The sequence below is a fragment of the Aquarana catesbeiana genome, linkage group LG13 (assembly GCF_042186555.1).
Source record: "Aquarana catesbeiana isolate 2022-GZ linkage group LG13, ASM4218655v1, whole genome shotgun sequence".
NCBI lineage: Eukaryota > Metazoa > Chordata > Amphibia > Anura > Ranidae > Aquarana > Aquarana catesbeiana.
The window spans coordinates 159,227,574-159,246,437 of NC_133336.1; the positions used below are offsets into that span (position 1 = coordinate 159,227,574).

Genomic DNA, 18,864 nt, shown 5'->3' on the forward strand with positions numbered 1-18,864 from the left:
GGTCAGACGTTTCTTGTAGTTGGCCACCAGGTTTGCACACATCTCAGGAGGGATTTTGTCCCAGTCCTCTTTGCAGATCCTCTCCAAGTCATTAAGGTTTCAAGGCTGACGTTGGTAACTTGAACCTTAAGCTCCCTCCACATATTTTCTATGGAATTAAGGTCTGGAGACTGGCTAGGCCACTCCATGACCTTTATGTGCTTCTTCTTGAGCCACTTCTTTGTTGCCTTATCCACGTGTGTTTTGGGTCAATGTCATGCTGGAATACCCATCCATGACCCATTTTCATGCCCTGGCTGAGGAAAGGAGGTTCTCACCCAAGATTTGACAGTACATGGCCTGTCCATCGACCCTTTGATGCAGTGAAGTTGTTTAGTCCCCTTAGCAGAAAACCACCCCCATTGCACAATGTTACCACATCCATGATTGATGGTGGGGATGGTGTTTTGGGGGTCATAGGCAGAATTCCTCCTCCTCTAAACACGGCGAGTTGAGTTGATGCCAAAGAGTTTCAATTTTGGTCTTATCTGACCACAACACTTTTACCCAGTTCTCCTCTGAATCATTCAGATGTTAACTAGCAAACTTCAGACAGGCCTGTACATGTGCTTTCTTGAGCAGGGGGACATTGTGGGCGCTGCAGGATTTCAGTCCTTCATGGCGTAGTGTGTTACCAATTTTTTTCTTGGTGACTATGGTCCCAGCTGCCTTGAGATCATTGACAAGATTCTTCCATGTAGTTCTGGGCTGATTCCTCACTGTTCTCATGATCATTGAAACTCCACGAGGTGAGATCTTGCATGGAGCCCTAGACTGAGGGAGATTGACAGTTATTTTGTGTTTCTTCCATTTGCGAATAATCACACCAACTGTTGTCACCCTCTCACCAAGCTGCTTGGCGATGGTCTTGTAGCCCATTCCAGCCTTGTGTAGGTCTAAATCTTGTCCCCGACATCCTTGGACAGCTCTTTGGTCTTGGCCATGGTGGAGAGACTGGAATCTGATTGATTGAATGCTTCTGTGGACAGGTCATTTATACAGGTAACAAGCTGAGATTAGGAGCACTCCCTTTAAGAGAGTGCTCCTAATCTCAGCTCGTTACCTGTATAGAAGACACCTGGGAGCCAGAAATCTTGCTGATTGATAGGGGATCAAAAACTTATTTCACTCATTAAAACGCAAATCAATTTACAACTTTTTTGAAATGCCTTTTTCTGGATATTTTTGTTTTTATTCTGTCTCTCACTGTTAAAATAAACCTACCATTAAAATTATAGACTGATCTTTTCTTTGGCTGTGGGCAAATGTACAAAATTAGCAAGGGGTCAAATACTTTTTCCCTCACTGTATATACTGTAGATACACACTAGTATGGAAATAATACAAGCTTTTTATACAGAAGCAGGAAATGTATGTGAACCCCTTGGAATTAACTGTTTTTCTGCAGTAAGTTGCTATAATATGTGATCTAATCCTCATCTAAGTCACAGCAATAGACAAACACAATGTGCTGAAGCTGATAACATACAAACAATTATAATGTCACGATCAGGGGTCAGGCTCAAAGACCAGTTGCTATAGCAGAAGCAGAACTACCACCGACCAGCAGGATAGATACACAGGCAGTCACCTGAAGTGTGGAGTCTAAGTACTAACCAATGTTCACCAGAGCTCCTGATGGTGAAGACAGATAGCGGATAAGCAGGTAACCAGAAGCGTAGTCAGTAAACATCAGTTGGACAGTTGGACAAATTGTCTATAAATAGAGACAGTTTAGTACTGCGGCTACTCTTCCTAGAAGTGGGTGCCCAGCCAGGATGGCTCCCAAGGGACAATACAGGTAACAATTCCCATTTATATGTCTGAGTCTACCATATGTAAGCCTTTGAAGAGGCAGGGTGTCCATGGCAGAACACCACAGAGGAAGCTGCTGCTCCCCAAAAAAAGCATTGCTGCGTGCCTGAAGTTTTCCAAATAGCACCTTGACAAATTGCAACGCTACTGGGAAAATGTTTTATGGGCTAATGAAACAAGATCTGGGTATCGTGCAAAAAGGGCACAGCTTACTAACATCAAAACATCATCTCAACTATGAAGTATGTGGAGGGAACATCATGATTTGGGCTTATGTTCCTACCTCACAGGGTTCACATACTTTTTCTAGCTACTGTAAGAAAAGAATAATTGTACATACATCCAGTGTACAAAGAGGACTATCAGCAAAAAGGCCCAACAAGAGTCCTGGTAGAATTGTGCTCATATACATAGGTATACAGTATCTCACAAAAGTGAGTACACCCCTCACATTTTTGTAAATATTTTATTATATCTTTTCATGTGACAACACTGAAGAAATGACACTTTGCTACAATGTAAAGCAGTGAGTGTACAGCTTGTATAACAGTGTACATTTGCTGTCCCCTCAAAATAACTAAACACACAGCCATTAATGTCAAAACCGCTGGCAACAAAAGTGAGTACACCCCTAAGTGAAAATGTCCAAATTGAGCCCAATTCACCATTTTCCCTTCCCGGTGTCATGTGACTCGTTAGTGTTACAAGGTCTCAGGTGTGAATGGAGAGCAGGTGTGGTAAATTTGGTGTTTTTGCTCTCACTCTCTCATACTGGTCACTGGAAGTTCAACATGGCACCTCATAGCAAGGAACTCTCTAAGGATCTCAAAAAAAGAATTGTTGCTCTACATAAAGATGGCCTAGGCCATAAGAAGATTGCCAATATCTTGAAACTGAGCTGCAGCATGGTGGCCAAAACTATTCAGCGGTTTAACAGGACAGGTTCCTCTAAGAACAGGCATCGCTATGGTCGACCAAAGGAGTTGAGTGCACGTGCTCAGCGTCATATCCAGAGGTTGTCTTTGGGAAATAATCGTATGAGTGCTGCCAGCATTGCTGCAGAGGTTGAAGGGGTGGGGTGGGGGGGTCATCCTGTCAGTGCTCAGACCATACGCCGCACACTGCATCAAATTGGTCTGCATGGCTGTCATCCCAGAAGGAGGCCTCTTCTAAAGATGATGCACAAGAAAGCCTGCAAACAGTTTGCTGAAGACAAGCAGACTAAGGACATGGATTACTGGAACCATGTCCTGTGGTCTGATGAGACCAAGATTAAATTATTTGGTTCAGATAGTGTCAAGCGTGTGTAGTGGCAACCAGGTGAGGAGTGAAAAGACAAGTGTGTCTTGCCTACAGTCAAGCATGGTGGTGGGAGTGTCATGGTCTGGGGCTGCATGAGTGCTGCCAACACTGGGGAGCTACAGTTCACTGAGGGAACCATGAATGGCAACATGTACTGTGACATACTGAAGCAGAGCATGATCCCCTCCCTTCAGAGACTGTGTCGCAGGGCAGTATTCCAACATGATAACGACCCCAAACACACCTCCAAGATGACCACTGCCTTGCTAAAGAAGCTGAGGGTAAAGGTGATGGACTGGCCAAGCATGTCTCCAGACCTAAACCCTATTGAGCGTCTGTGGGGCATCTTCAAACGGAAGGTGGATGAGCGCAAGGTCTCTAACATCCACCAGCTCCGTGATGTCCTCATGGAGGAGTGGAAGAGGACTCCAGTGGCAACCTGTAAAGCTCTGGTGAACTCCATGCCCAAGTGGGTTAAGACAGTGCTGGGAAATAATGGTGGTCACACAAAACATTGATACTTTGGGCCCAATTTGGACATTTTCACTTAGAGGTGTACTCATTTTTGTTGCCAGCGGTTTAGACATTTATGGCTGTGTGCTGAGTTATTTTAAGGGGACAGCAAATTTACACTGTTATACAAGCTGTATACTCATTACTTTACGTTGTAGCAAAGTGTGATTTCTTCAGTGTTGTCACATGAAAAGATATAATAAAATATTTACATAAATGTGAGGGGTGTACTCACTTTTGTGAGATATTTTACATAGTTATCAATAAAGATACTGCAAGATGAATGTTGCAGCGAAGACCAGTTGCAGGGGCCCTTGAGGATGATCACGATGCGGCATTCATTTTGGTGTCAGAAACCCAGGGACAAGATCTGTGGTGATGAGCTTACCCTCCCAGCCATTGTCCAACCTGCCAGGAACGCAGCTTTTTACCAGCAGAAACCTTGGTGTGGCCCATCTGCTCTGCGCTTAGTCCCTAGTAGCATCTAATCTGTCATGCAACTGGCCCTAACTACTAGAAGTGGATATTGGATTTTAACCTGGATTTAGCCTAAGCTGGTTATTGAGCCCTGAGCTAAAACTAGCATTAGAACCCCTGACCAGAAGGGACAGAGTTAACTAGACCAACAGGAGCTGCATATAAACTTGACTGCAATAAACAGGTTCACCTACTAACATACAGCATGGTGACCACTACACATACACTGTGTCACAGACCAAAGTATCTGGTATTGTGCATGTAAGATAACAATAAGGGAACAGATATACTTCCATGTGCAATGGTAAATTGTATCTTATCTGAGTAAGGTGTGAGTAACAGAGTCAGAAATACCCTTATCCTTTAGGACCTGGGTTTCAACAGCCCCACCATTAAGCCAGTGACTGAGAAGCAGGATGGAACATGGGGCCTTGGGCCAGTAAGTCTGGTCTGTTTAGAAGAGGCCAAGGTGTTTATGAAAGAAGTCTGAGTATGTCTGTGTACCATCTGTGATCCCTGGACAATAAGGGAGTTGTAAACCCCATGTAACGGTACTACTACAGTGAGCCCACAGGCGAGCAGGTGACATGGGATCCCCAGGGCTTGGAGTCTAATGCCCCGTACACACGGTCGGACTTTGTTCGGACATTCCGACAACAAAATCCTAGGATTTTTTCCGACGGATGTTGGCTCAAACTTGTCTTGCATACACACGGTCACACAAAGTTGTCGGAAAATCCGATCGTTCTGAACGCGGTGACGTAAAACACGTACGTCGGGACTATAAACGGGACAGTGGCCAATAGCTTTCATCTCTTTATTTATTCTGAGCATGCGTGGCACTTTGTCCGTCGGATTTGTGTACACACGGTCAGAATTTCCGACAACACGCTCCGATCAGACATTTTCCATCGGAAAATCCGACCGTGTGTACGGGGCATAAGGGCCAGTCGGTAATCTGCCAGGGACTCCCTCACAAGGGTTTGGGCTTAGCTGCGTGCTGACCCCAGGTAACAACGCCCGGGTTCACCCTGCTTGCTAGGGGAGTACCACAAGACACTGTCATAAACGGATGGATGGATGGATGAAGCAAAGCAGAGCCGGATAGCAAGCCAAGGTCAGGGCAGGCATTTTGACCTAAGAGTTGGCATGTGGTACCTTAGGGAAGCAAATTTTCCTGAGGAAAGAGGATTCTGGCTTGGTCTGTGTCAAGATTAGACCCAGGTACTCCAGGCGATGTGAGTAAAAACCTTCTTAGGGGTGAGAAAGTCCTAATAAAATGCACAATCTGTGCATGTATGGGGAAAAGTCTTTTTTGACTTAACCTGTCTCTTAGTGCCCATAGGGGCTTGTTTCAGTTACAGAGAGTCAGGTGCTGTTAGGCATAGACTAATGCACAGCACATCAATGTGTCCACAGTAGAAAATATTTGGTGTGAAGCCTTAGCATTTACCCCATAAAATGCAGGGAAAGTAAAAATCTCCACTACAATATCAGGGCCCTTAATACTTTTCACCATAATATCCTCAAGTAAAGATGGTTCCACCTCTGATTCCTGAGCGAGGTTAGGGAGAATAGCAGATGTGTAGCAATTTGGGTCAGAAGAAATCGAAGGTCCTAGAAGCATCAAAAGTTTTCCAAAGAATTCAGACACAGACAGAGAAATCTGCTTTTGTGAGACAGGCCACCTGGTGCAAGCCTGAGAGGAAGCTAGAGTCATTTGAGGGAAGCAGGGTCATAATAGGACTTTTCTCTAGGAAGAGTTATCACCTTGAGCGGTGTTTTGTGTTTTCTGTAGGCCATCTGCAGAACTCATGTTTTTCTTTTGTCCCAGCTCTTTTTGCATCTGTGATCCGCCATTGCTAAGTGAAAGGATACTCAGTAGGAAACAGAGTGCAGAATGGAGTTTTAAGTGTCCATATACAGGAGCTGCTATAAGCCATGACCATGTTCCTGTGGCTCTGTAGAATATGGAAGCAGGAGTGCAGCAATGTGTGTTTTCAGCAGAAATGGTGTAATCCAGGAAGTATGATACAGCTGCCACATCCTCCTGGGACTTCGAAATGAATGGGGGAATCACTCCTATTGTGTTCTGCCAGTGTGGAGCCTTCCCCACTGGCAGAATACAATGATCAGTGCTGCTGGCTATAGCCGGTGGCACTGGCCATTCGGTAAAAACCTGACAGGCTGGATGAACACATCAATCGATAGATTGACTTGTGTACAACCACCTAGCTCATACATGGATCGAAATTCATTTAGTTCCTGCTGAACCACCTGAATTTCGATCCATGTATTTCCAGCATAAGTCTACGTAGGAGTAAAAAAAATGCCAATTTAGATTACTTACATTTAGAAGCATTAGAGACAAAACAGCAGGGGGGACCACAATAAAGTGAATAACTCCCAAATCTTCTGTCTAAAAAGAATAGTGTGCTAAACACTGGACACTGAATTATTAAAACCCAGGAACCAGTGTCAGGAAAACCCTAGTTAGACTTACCGGTAACGGTATTTCTACGAGTCTTTCAGGACAGCACCTGGAGAGAGCGCAGCTCCACCCACTTTCCCAGGAAACACTGCAGTCAGTTTCTTTAAAGACCGGACACTTCCACCATGGCCTCAGTTGTTCATAGAGTACCTCCAGCCATGCTGAAATTAGATAAGCAGAACACAGCAATAACACATCTTACAACCTCAAAACTTAGGGCGGGTCATCGGCGCTGTCCTGAAAGACTCGTAGAAATACCGTTACCGGTAAGTCTAACTAGGGTTTTCTCCCTTCGTCTTTCAGGACAGCACCTGGAGATGATAAAAGAGTACTTACTCTAGGGTGGGACCACCGCCTGCAGGACCTTCCTGCCAAACGACTGTTCCGCTGCTGATAGCAAGTCCAACCTGTAGTGGCGGGTGAAGGTGGAGAAACTTGTCCACGTGGCCGCTTTACAGATCCGACCCGGGGAAGCCCCTGCCCTCTCCGCCCAGGACGTTGCTACTGCCCTTGTTGAATGGGCTACTACCCCCTTAGGGGGCTCTGCTCCTGAAGCTTTATAAGCTTCGCTGATGGCCATTCTGAGCCATCTACCTATGGTGCTTTTGGATGCTCTATACCCCTTCCGTGGACCAGAGAAGAGAACAAAGAGCGAATCTGATCTTCTAAAATCTTTCGTTATCTCTATATAATGTAATAAACACCTTCTCACGTCCAGGGAATGGAAAGACCTCTCCTTAGCACTGGACGGGTTAGGACAAAAGGTAGGGAGAATTATCTCTTGTTCCCTATGAAATGCTGATGCCACCTTTGGCAAGAAACCCGGGTCAGTTTTTAGCACTACCCGGTCTGGAAAAATATAACAAAAGGGTTCTCTTATGGAAAGAGCTTGTAACTCGCTTACTCTCCTAGCTGAAGTTACTGCTACTAACAGGACTATTTTTAACGACCATAGCCTGATTGACGCTTCCTCTGGAGGTTCAAACGGCCCTTTGATTAGACCCCGCAGAACCACAGACAGGTCCCATCTAGGAAAAAACTTAAAAGGTATTGGCCTAGCTCTGGCCAATGCCTTGAAAAACCTAACAATAAGCGGCTCCCTTGATAACTGCCTCTCAAGAAAAACCGATAATGCAGCTACCTGCACTTTTAGGGTGCTAGCTGCCAACCCCATCTCCATTCCCTCATGGAGAAACTCTAGCACTGAAGCGATTTCCTGTGGCGAAAGTATCCTAATCGCACACCAGCTATTAAATCGTTTCCACGTTTTGAAGTAGATGGCCCTGGTAACCTCTTTACGACTGTTCAGCAGGGTAGAGACCAGTTTATCTGAAAGGCCCTTATTTTTTAACATCTGCTCCTCAGTAACCAACCTGTCAACCTGAGATGCTGGGTATTTGGGTGATGAAGGGGGCCCTGCGTTAGGAGGTCCTTCCGAAGCGGAAGCTCCCAATAAGGTTCCACCGCCATCCCCTGTATTGTTGCGAACCAAGCCCGTTTGGGCCAGAAAGGAGCCACCAGAATCATCGTCGTGTTCTCTTTCTGTAGCTTTCTTAAGACCAAGGGGATCATCTGAAAGGGGGGAAAGGCGTAGCACAACTGGAATTTCCATGGCTGCGCTAATGCATCCAATCCCTCTGCCTGATCCTGCCTGTTCAGTGAGAAGAAGGCCTCTGTTTTTGCATTCTTTTGGGATGCGAAAAGATCTATTTGGGGCATTCCCCATCTTTCTGTTAGTTGTTGAAAAGTCTCTACATTTAGACTCCATTCTGCTTCCAGTACTCTTTCTCTGCTCAGAAAGTCTGCCATAAGGTTTAAATCTCCCTTCAGATGTATCGCTGTTATGGAGTTTAGCCTGTCTTCTGCCCAGGCTAGAATCTGGAGTGCCAAGGATAGCAGAGCCCTGCTCCTTGTTCCTCCCTGCCTTGATATATAGGCCACCGCTGTGGCATTGTCCGATAGGACCTGAACATGATGGCCCCGGACTGTTCTTTCGAAGGCCCATAGACCCAAGAGAATAGCCCTCAGCTCTCTCCAATTGGAGGACTTTCTGGCTTCCCAGTCTGTCCAACTCCCCTGAGCCATCTGCTCGTCCAGGTGGGCGCCCCAACCCCAGGAACTTGCGTCTGTTGTTAATCTTTTCTGCAAAGGAAAACTCCAGAGCAGACCCCTGTTCAGGTTTGAGTGATTTCTCCACCACCAAAGCTTCCTCTGAACCCGCGCAGGTATCCTTATTAATTTTTCTAGGGACTCTCCATAGGACCAACTCGTTAAAATTGTCTGCTGGAGCTCCCTTCCGTGTAGACGTGCCCACTGCACCGCTGGAATAGTCGCAGTGAGTAGCCCTAAGACCGACATAGCTGCTCTTATGGAGATTGGCATATTTGTCTGCGTCTTCTTCACTGCCTCCTGAAGCTTCTCCCTCTTCCCTTCGGGGAGAAAAATCTTCTCCTGGATGGAATCTATCGTGTAACCCAAGAATAGTATGGTCTGAGATGGAATCAAGTTTGATTTCTCCTCGTTGATTATCCATCCTAGACCTACCAGGTGTCTCATTGTCTTTTCCAGATCTCTCACTAACAGGTCCCTTGTTTTGGCAAAAATTAGTAGATCGTCCAGATAGGGCAGGACTGATACCCCCTCTACTCTGAGTGGGGCCAAGGCCTCCGCCAGGACTTTTGTAAAAATCCTCGGAGAAGATGACAGCCCGAAAGGGAGAGCTCTGAACTGGAGATGAAGGGTAGATTCCCCCAGTTTTATCGCAAACCTTAGGTGTTTCTGAGATGTTGACGCTACTGGTACATGCAAGTATGCATCTCTCAGGTCTATGGAAGCCATAAAACATCCCGGGGTCAGGAGATTCTTTACTGAGAATATTGTGTCCATCCTGAACTTCTTGTACCTGATAGTCTTGTTTAGAATCTTCAGGTTCAGGATGAGCCTGAATTTTCCCGACGGTTTCTTCACAAGAAATATGTGTGAATAGCACCCCTGTTCTAATTCCCCAGGGGGTACGTTCACTATCACCTTTTGTAGCATCAAGTCCTTCAGGATAGCTGTCATTGCTAGTGACTTTTCTGAGTCTCGGGGAGCCTGGGTTATGTAAAAACGCACAGGAGGAGGTTGAGAAAATTCCAGCCTGTAACCCTCCAAGATGGTCCTGAGGATAAACTGGCTGCTTGTTATAGTCTTCCACTGTAAAAAGAAGGTCTGTAACCTTGCTCCCACAGTTGGCTGACCGTCACTGGGTTTTTGGGCTTGTGGTTGGGGGGCGAAAAAGTACTCCTGACTTACCCCTCCCTCTTTGAGACTTCCAAGGCCTTTTGTAGCCTGCCTCTTTGGTATCTGGGGTCTTTCGAAAAGCACGAAAATTTCTGTTGCCTTGCGGAAGTACCTTCTTCTTTATAGGGAAAGCCTTCTTTTTGTCAGCTGTTCTGTCAAGAATAGCTTCCAGCCCAGGGCCAAACACTAGATCACCTTCAAAGGGTAGACCGCATAATTTTGTCTTTGAAGCAGTATCCCCTGTCCATGTTTTGACCCATAACGCCCTGCGAGCTGAGTTTATCAGAGCTGTGGATCTGGCTGACATCCTGATTGACTCCGCTGAGGCATCTGCTATATACCCTACCGCCTTTGATAACACCGGTAGCGTATCTAGCAGATCCTTGCGAGGCGTCCCTGCCTCAATGTGGATCTTCAGCTGCTCCAGCCAGTGTTCCAGATTTCTGGCTACCACAGTTGAGGCCATGGCAGGCTTCAAATTTGCTAAAGAAGAATCCCATGCCTTCCTTAATAGGGAGTCTGCCTTTTTGTCCATGGTATCTTTAAGGATACCCATGTCCTCAAAGGCCAGGTCAGTATTCCTAGATACCTGGGAAAAGGCTGCGTCTAGTCTTGGCTTTTTATTCCAAATATGCGAGCTATCCTCATCAAACGGAAACCTTCGCTTGAGGGATTTAGAAAAGAAGGGGGCTCTCTCTGGATCCTTCCACTCCCTTTTAATGGTCTCTGATAGGAATTTATGTACAGGAAAAACCCTGTGTTTTTCCTCCCCGAGGCCTTGGAACATCTTATCATGTAGGGATAGCTGAGCCTTATCCTCTGTGATGTTAAGGGTAGTATGAATTGTTCTTAGTAAATCATCTACCTCCTCAAGGGATAACTTGTACCTAGAAGAAGGAGAAGAAGCTTCATTTACTTCTTCTGCTTCCTCCTCCGAATTTAGTAAAATGTTACTTTCCTCCTCCTCTGAGTCGCTGCCCCCTCTGGATGCTGAAACAGAGGATTGAGAATGTGGCACCACACTGCTATGCGCCGTTGGACGCCTATCTAGGTAGGACCTGAAAGACTCAAAGGTGTCTGCCAGTTCCTTCCTGAAAGAGCTTAGCAATTCGCTTTGTTGAGCTGCAGGACTAGCAGGAGCTGTCTCCTCCTTAACTATGTCCGTAATGCAAGATCTGCATAATACTTTGGGCCAGGAATCCCTCAGTAACCCCTTGCAAGAGGGACACTTCCTTTTAACAATAGGGGAGACATGCTTGGTCTTTTCCTTAGCCTTCTGCAATATCCCAAGGGAAAAAAGACAATAGCTGAACCATATTTCACAAACAACAGTTTACATGCTGTATAAGGAACACAGAAAAAAACACCACCAAGGAAGTTAACCCTTTAACACCTATGATCTGTTCCACAGCCGGTGAATCACCCCACAGATCCACCTTAAAACATAATTAATCACTTATCCCTCCTTTAGTACTCAGGACCAAGTGATCTGCAGGCTCCCCACCTTTTTTTTTTTTTTTTTTTTTTTAGGGAAGGGATAATAACTAAACATTATGAATGCCCATAGAGTAAAAGACAGAGACCAGTATCCCTGCTTACCTGAGCCTGGCTGATTGTTGTGGCTCCTGCTCCTGCCACCGCCGCCTGATCGTCCTCCATTATTGACAGGACACACAGCGGCGTTTGTGCTCTTTTATTTGATTTTCCCGGGCCGCTCACCGCTGTGAGGGCCGGAAATGAAATCAGCCATAGAGACCGCCCCCCCCTCCTGCGTTCCAGCGGCCGGAACCGGAAGCCGCGTCGCGCCGCTCGAGGCCCCGCCCCCGGTCGGAAATGACACGCTTGCCATCCGAACCCGGAAGGCGTGCGGCCCGTGGAATAGACGCCGCTCTACTCCACAGCCCTGCCACCGGTCTGTAGGAGCGGGACCCTCGCAGCCTGGCTCTCGCCGAGCATGAAGAGGAGGAGGCACCGGAGAATCCCCCACACGTCAGGGAGGATGCTGGGCTGTCTTTGGAAAAGAAGAAAAACGATCCGGTATGCCCTAACCTTCACCACCTGGAGAAAGCGCAGCACACCCCTGGTTCCCTGCAGCGCTTCCACCATGGCGGAGGAAACACTACAACTGAGGCCATGGTGGAAGTGTCCGGTCTTTAAAGAAACTGACTGCAGTGTTTCCTGGGAAAGTGGGTGGAGCTGCGCTCTCTCCAGGTGCTGTCCTGAAAGACGAAGGGAGAAAACCCTGTTTTACCTAATGATGGACAAAGAGAACCACAGAAATAGCCTGGACCTGAATAGCACCTTTTGGCTAACTACATACATTGCATTTCAGGCCAAGGTGAGCACTTAACACAGGATCTAGTGCCTGAAGCAAACATTACAGACTGCCAAGGTGACCGCCCAAAAAAGTATCCAGTGCCTGAAGCAAACATTACAGGCTGGTCCCCATAGTGGGGTCTGGGTACAGTCCTCAAGGTATACACAGAGGGTCACCAATCTGGAAACTGATAAACAACCCAGGGGAATAAGAAGTTAGATCTTGACAGAAGCTTTAGAGAAAAAAAAATAAATTTAAAAGAAAAATACTTTACCAGAGGATAACAGGTTCATCAACTAAGCACGCTAGCAAAAAACTGGAGTTGCATGGATTAGGCGGTGTTATATGCGTGTGCAGTAAGGGTGGTCCTAGCAAGTTTTGCCAATGTCCAGGCACCTGAATGTATGTAAAACATATGTCAAGGGCGCTCAGAATGTCAGGACCAGGCAGATAGTGTCTTTATTGGATGGATGAAGTGGTCTTCAAACACTTAGGGCTGCACTCAAAGAGGGAAGCAATCTCTAATAGAAAACAAATATAAGAAAAAAAGGCGCCTCTAAGTGCAGAATTAAAACTTTTAATATCCCCAAACAAGATTAAAAACGCTTACAGAATCAAGGATAAGAAGAGGCATAACATGTATGAAGCAGGTGATCCGGCATCAGGAGGTCCCAGTGTATCACAGCTTTCCAGGGATAATGATATGCAGCAGCAGAAGGTTCCAGGATAACCAGCAGGTGAACACCCCAGGCTCTGGGAACACTGGTGAAGCAATCGCGGCATCTGAATCAGCGTGGAGCATGAATCCCGGAAATGACGTCAGCGGGAGGTGACAACAACCAGCATGGACCGCAAACAGGAAATATGTCATCAAAATGGGACGCGTTTCGGAACTACTGATTGGTTGCTTCTTCGAGCCAATGACAACAGGTTTGTAGAAGCTGAGCTTCTTATAGTCTATGGGTGGAGCTGTGGGTGGGGCTATGGGCGGTGATAAGGGAAGAAAAACAATGCTGCAGCATCCCAGGAAGTAGTGTGATCCATGGGCATAAAACTGCACAGTAAACATAAAGACAGAGTGGGATGCAGCCCGCACATGAAAAACGGCAAGACAAATACAGCAAGACATTACAAAAGTATATATAAGGAAAGGAACTTAACCTCAATGAAAAAATTCAAAAATGGAACAAAACGGTCAAACCGTACATTGCTCCTCAATAGCAGATGCCACTAAAAATTAATCATTTAAAAGACGATCACTGGATCAATATATGGGGATAACAAACAGAATAAAGTACATAGGTATACATGTGTGTGCATGCATGCGCGCACAAGAAACAACCACAGACACACAAAAACGCACGATGCAAAAAAAGCATAGATGCAAAAAATCGCATAGATGCAAAAACAAAAAAAGCATAGATGCAAAAAAACGCATAGATGGAAAAAAATGCATAGATGCAAAAACAAAACAAAAAACGCATAGATGCCAAAAAACGCACACAAACGTCCATTGGATGAATCATTATGCGCACACGCATGCACACATCCTATAGGAAAAAACTAATACAATTGGCCAATGGAGGACATACCTAAGGGGAATATGGGCACTGTACCACGAGCATACATATGAAAATGAGGATGTAATGGTGAATGAAGTTCTAAAGTATGCACTGATTTCAAAATCCTCATTTAACCCTCCAGGGGCCAAAACATTCAAAGAGAAAATCCAATACATCTCTCTGTGGCAAAGCTTTCGGAAACGCTCAGCTGGGGGGAGGGCTCTAGGCATCGCCTCAATAACCAAAACCATTAGACCATCAGTGGATTTGTTATGGTATTCGTGCCTAGGGACACTATGAGTGTCTAATCCATCAGTAATGAAACGGCGATGTTCGCCAAATCGCTTACGTAATGGTCTGATAGTACGCCCAGCATAAAAAAGTCCGCATGGGCATGTCAAACAATAGACTACATGGTCAGAAAAGCATGTGTGAAAGCCCTTGAAAGGGTATGTTTTATCTTTCACACAAAAATCCTTCTGGCCATGTTTAACAAACCGACAGGTCTTATATTGCGGCTTGCGGCATTGATACATGCCCGAGAGGGCTAGAAAAGTTGGAAAGGAATAACCTGGGGGTAATGGCTTACCTTTAAGTTTACTAGGTGCCACCTTACTTTTAATATTAGGGGCCTTTCTATAGGCAAATTTGGGCCTTTTGGATAGGGCAGGAAGAAGGTGCTCGTCCTGAAGCAGCAAAGGCCAATGCTTCCGCACGATACCCTCCATCTGTCTGTCCGGATCACCAGCTTCATACATCCATGTTATGCCTCTTCTTATCCTTGATTCTGTAAGTGTTTTTAATCTTGTTTGGGGATATTAAAAGTTTTAATTCTGCACTTAGAGGCGCCTTTTTTTTCTTTTATTTGTTTTCTATTAGAGATTGCTTCCCTCTGAGTGCAGCCCTAAGTGTTTGAAGACCACTTCATCCATCCAATAAAGACACTATCTGTCTGGTCCTGACATTCTGAGCGCCCTTGACATACGTTTTATCTGGATTTTTGTTTGAAGCAACTTTATAGGCTGCTGCACTGAATATATGGACTATCCTCTAGCAGACTGTGTCATATACCCAGTTTTATACCAAGATTGAACCCATCCCCTCCCCCACACCTTACCCTGCTGTGAGTCTATCACATTTTTTTGTCCTGTTTGTCTGTCGCCAGTTTACATCCTTATGGATCTTTTGCAGGAGATTGACTCACTGAAACATTCTAGAGTCAAAGAACTCCTTGCTATTTTTCCTAATAATTTTTTTAAACCACTCCCTCTATTTAATCATATACAATATGGTGATTTATGTCACCTGTTTCAGAGATTGGAGAAACTGATCACCTCTGCTAATCAGCAGTGGTGGGATGAATTCTTTCTTCATAAATATCTATCTGCTCACATTACCCCCAGAGGTTTGTGGATTCTAAAAACTTGTTCCTTTTTGGCTCCTACACAACAGAAAGAATGGTGTTCAATCTCTGAATTTTGTACCAATAAATGGATGCAAATCATTGTAACACAGAGACGTATTAAATATGAGCAACTAGTACATCAGATACAGATACTTTTTTCCCAAATCTCCAAATTGACTTCCCATTTACCCACAAATTGGTTGTCCACCATCACCAAAAAAATTAATAGGAGAGAAGACCTTCTCACAAAAAATAAATTGGGAAAATTCCATAGAGATTTGGGGGACTATAGTAAAAATAGAATTTTTTCATGGAAACGCACATCTGATATCCTATCCCTTATGGACATTAACCCTCGCGCTACCCTAGCCACACACCGGCCGATAGCAATGGCACGTGGGAGAGCGCCCCCTATGCCCCCAAAGCAGGAGAGATAATATATAGGAGAGATAATACAATGGCCCTACCACCTTCAACACCTGCCATTTCACCTACACCTGTTGTAGATTTACAGCTTAGGGATAAACTAGTGGCCCCTTCAGTCCCAATTTCTCAGGCACATAGTGGCCCCCTTTCTCCTCCTGTATCCACTCATTTGGCACCCCCCCCATCCTTCTCTATTTGTATTGATGAAACTAGCACCAATATATCAATGCCCATTATCCCTATGGACCAAACATCATCCACCCTGCCTATCTCCTTTGGTCCAAACTGTCTCCTTTGGTCCAAACACAGGAACTGCGAGGGCCCAGTTCTCTGACCCCACTGCGGTCTCTTTTTTAGTACTAGACCTCCCCTGGACCAAACCTCTAAAAAGAAAACACGAAGTAGCGGCTGCCGGGGCAGAGGAGGTAGATCCAAGTCCAGACCCCAGAAAAAAAGAGAGCACTATAAAAATCTTTAATCTCTCCACCCACTCTCTGACTAGTGATGAAATCTCACTACTCAGTCGGGGTCTTAATTTTGCTCCTTCCACTCAGCTCAATACCTTCCTTTTATTTAGGGATGTGAATAAGTTTATACGTCGCCTTACCCTAAAAAGTTTCTTCAATATACAGTCCACTAAACATAACAACGACCACTCTATGGACAATTCCATCCCTGCTGATTCTCCCCGTAATGACATCATGACTCATGATGACCATGTTTGCTTGGCTCTTCTAGAAGAACTTTATTCCCATAATACTGAATCTAGTAGTGAGTACCCTACCTCTGTTCCCCCCTTTGAGGACAATGATCAAATATTGTATACTCGGTACCTCATGACCTCCCCACCCATTCAGAACACAAAAAAAAAGACCTGTATCTGTTTTTTACCCTACTCAGTCTAAGGGCTCCTGCATTGATGCCTTTTATCGTATCGTATATGCAGAGATTCAGGATATGTGCAACTCAGCCAAAAGTAAAAACAAGATGGTTCATAATCTTACATATTCTGAAAAGAAAGCTCTCGATGCCCTTGGCAACAATTTTGATTTAGTTATTAAATCTGCGGATAAAGGTGGGGGAATAGTTGTACAAAATAGAGCCGATTATGTCGCAGAGGCGACTAGACTCCTGTCAGATACCAACACATACATCAAGTTAAAGACTGACCCATTGCCCCAGTTTACTTTAGAGGCCACGTCACTGGTTAAGGATGCACTTAACCAGCACTATTATTACTTAGCAGGAAGCTTCTTTTTTGGTTAAGGCTGTTCATTATACCCCGTACTTTTACCACCTGCCTAAGGTGCATAAAAATTTAGTCAATCCTCCCAGACGACTGATTGTTGCAGGCATGGGAAGCATAACAAGTGGTTTTTCACAATATGTGGACCAGTTCCTTCAGCCACTTGCCCAATCCCTACAGTCATATATTAGAGATTGCACCCACCTGTTAGAACTTCTCTCCCCATATTCTTGGGAACCCACCTATTTGTGGGTTTCCCTTGATGTTCAATCACTGTATACCTCTATACCGCACGATGTGGGACTATGTGCCATACAATCCTTTTTGTGTAAGGACCCCATGCTGAATCCCAGGCAAGCCTCCTTTACTGTAGAGGCTACTGCCTTCTGTCTCACCCATAACTATTTTAATTTTGACAATGAGTTTTTCCTACAGGGGACAGCTATGGGGACAAACTTTGCATCTTCATATGCGAACCTTACCATGGGGTATTGGGAATCGTCTCATATTTGACATAACAACCCCTTCTCTTCCCACATCATTTTTTATGGCAGGTATATAGATGATGTGATCATCATTTGGGATGGTAATGCATCTACAGTTTCTGATTTTGTTGCACATTGCAACAATAATAATATGGGTTTGCATTTTACCTCTGTCATGGATGAGGAAAAGTTGGCCTTCCTTGACTTGGAACTATTCTTCGCTGGAAAGGTGATCCATGCTAGGAATTTTACTAACCAATAGCGGGAAACTCTTTTCTTCATTATAAAAGCTGCCACCACCCCCAATGGCTTAATAACAAACCTAAAAGCCAATACTGTAGGCTCAAAAAGAACTGTACTAGAAGCAGTGACTATGACATCCAGAGTAAGATCTTGGAAGATAAATTTCTTGACAAAGAATTTCCAGCTGATATTGTGCAAACAGCTTACTCTCACTACAGAGATGCAACCACATCCTCTCACCCATGCTGACAACAATAAAGATGATCTGCGATTTATTACCCAATTTCACTCTCGTTACAGACAGATGGAGGGTATCGTGCGGAAGCATTGGCCTTTGCTGCTTCAGGACGAGCACATTCTTCCTGTCCTATCTAATAAGCCCAAATTTGCCTATAGAAAGGCCCCTAATATTAAAAGTAAGGAGGCACCTAGTAAACTTAAAGGTAAGCCATTACTCCCAGGTTATTCCCTTCCAACTTTTCTAGCCATCTCGGCATGTATCAAAAGCTGCTATGTAAGACCTGTCGGTTTGTTAAACATGGCCAGAAGGATTTTTGTGTGAAAGGTAAAACATACCCTATCAAGGGCTTTCACACATGCTCTTCTGACCATGTAGTCTATTGTTTGACATGCCCATGCAGACTTTTTTATGTTGGGCGTACTATCAGACCATTACGTAAGCGATTTGGCGAACATCGCCGTTTCATTACTGATGGATTAGACCAGTGTTTCTCAACTCCAGTCCTCAAGGCGCCCCAACAGGTAATGTTTTCAGGATTTCCATTATTTTGCACAGGTGATTTGATCAGTTTCACTGCCTTAGTAAATACCACAGCTGTTTCATCTGAGGGAAATCCTGAAAACATGACCTGTTGGGGCGCCTTGAGGACTGGAGCTGAGAAACACTGGATTAGACACTCATAGGGGTTGATTTACTAAACCTGAAGAGTGCAAAATCTGGTGCAGCTCTGCATAGAAACCAATCAGCTTCCAGGTTTTATTGCCAAAGCTTAATTGAACAAGCTGAAGTTGAAAGCTGATTGCCTACTATGCACAGCTGCACCATATTCTGAGTGCTCCAGTTTTAGTAAATTAACCCCATAGTGTCCCTAGGCACTATCTCGAATACCATAACAAATCCACTGATGGTCTAATGGTTTGGGTTATTGAGGCGATGCCTAGAGACCTCCCCCCAGCTGAGCGTTTCCGAAAGCTTTGTCACAGAGAGAGATGCATTGGATTTTCTCTTTGAATGTTTTGG

The 18,864-nt window shown here is 45.0% G+C and overlaps 2 protein-coding genes across 5 annotated transcripts in view; both read right to left on the bottom strand.

Moving 5' to 3' along the window:
- The window catches only part of FSIP1 (fibrous sheath interacting protein 1), a 305,263-nt gene that overhangs the window by 24,007 nt on the left and 262,392 nt on the right, over positions 1-18,864 (bottom strand). The window lies entirely within an intron of this gene.
- LOC141116803 (uncharacterized) lies at positions 6,637-12,156 on the bottom strand. The gene is made up of 2 exons (XM_073609238.1): positions 6,974-12,156; positions 6,637-6,798 (listed from the first exon to the last, which is right to left on the bottom strand). The coding sequence occupies exon 1, from the start codon at positions 9,480-9,482 to the stop codon at positions 6,975-6,977; it is 2,508 nt and encodes an 835-aa protein (XP_073465339.1). The 5' UTR covers positions 9,483-12,156; the 3' UTR covers positions 6,637-6,798; position 6,974.

Coding starts and splice junctions, on each gene's coding strand:
- LOC141116803 (XM_073609238.1), bottom strand. CDS start 9,482: ATGTTTTATGGCTTCCATAGACCTGAGAGATGCATACTTGCATGTACC.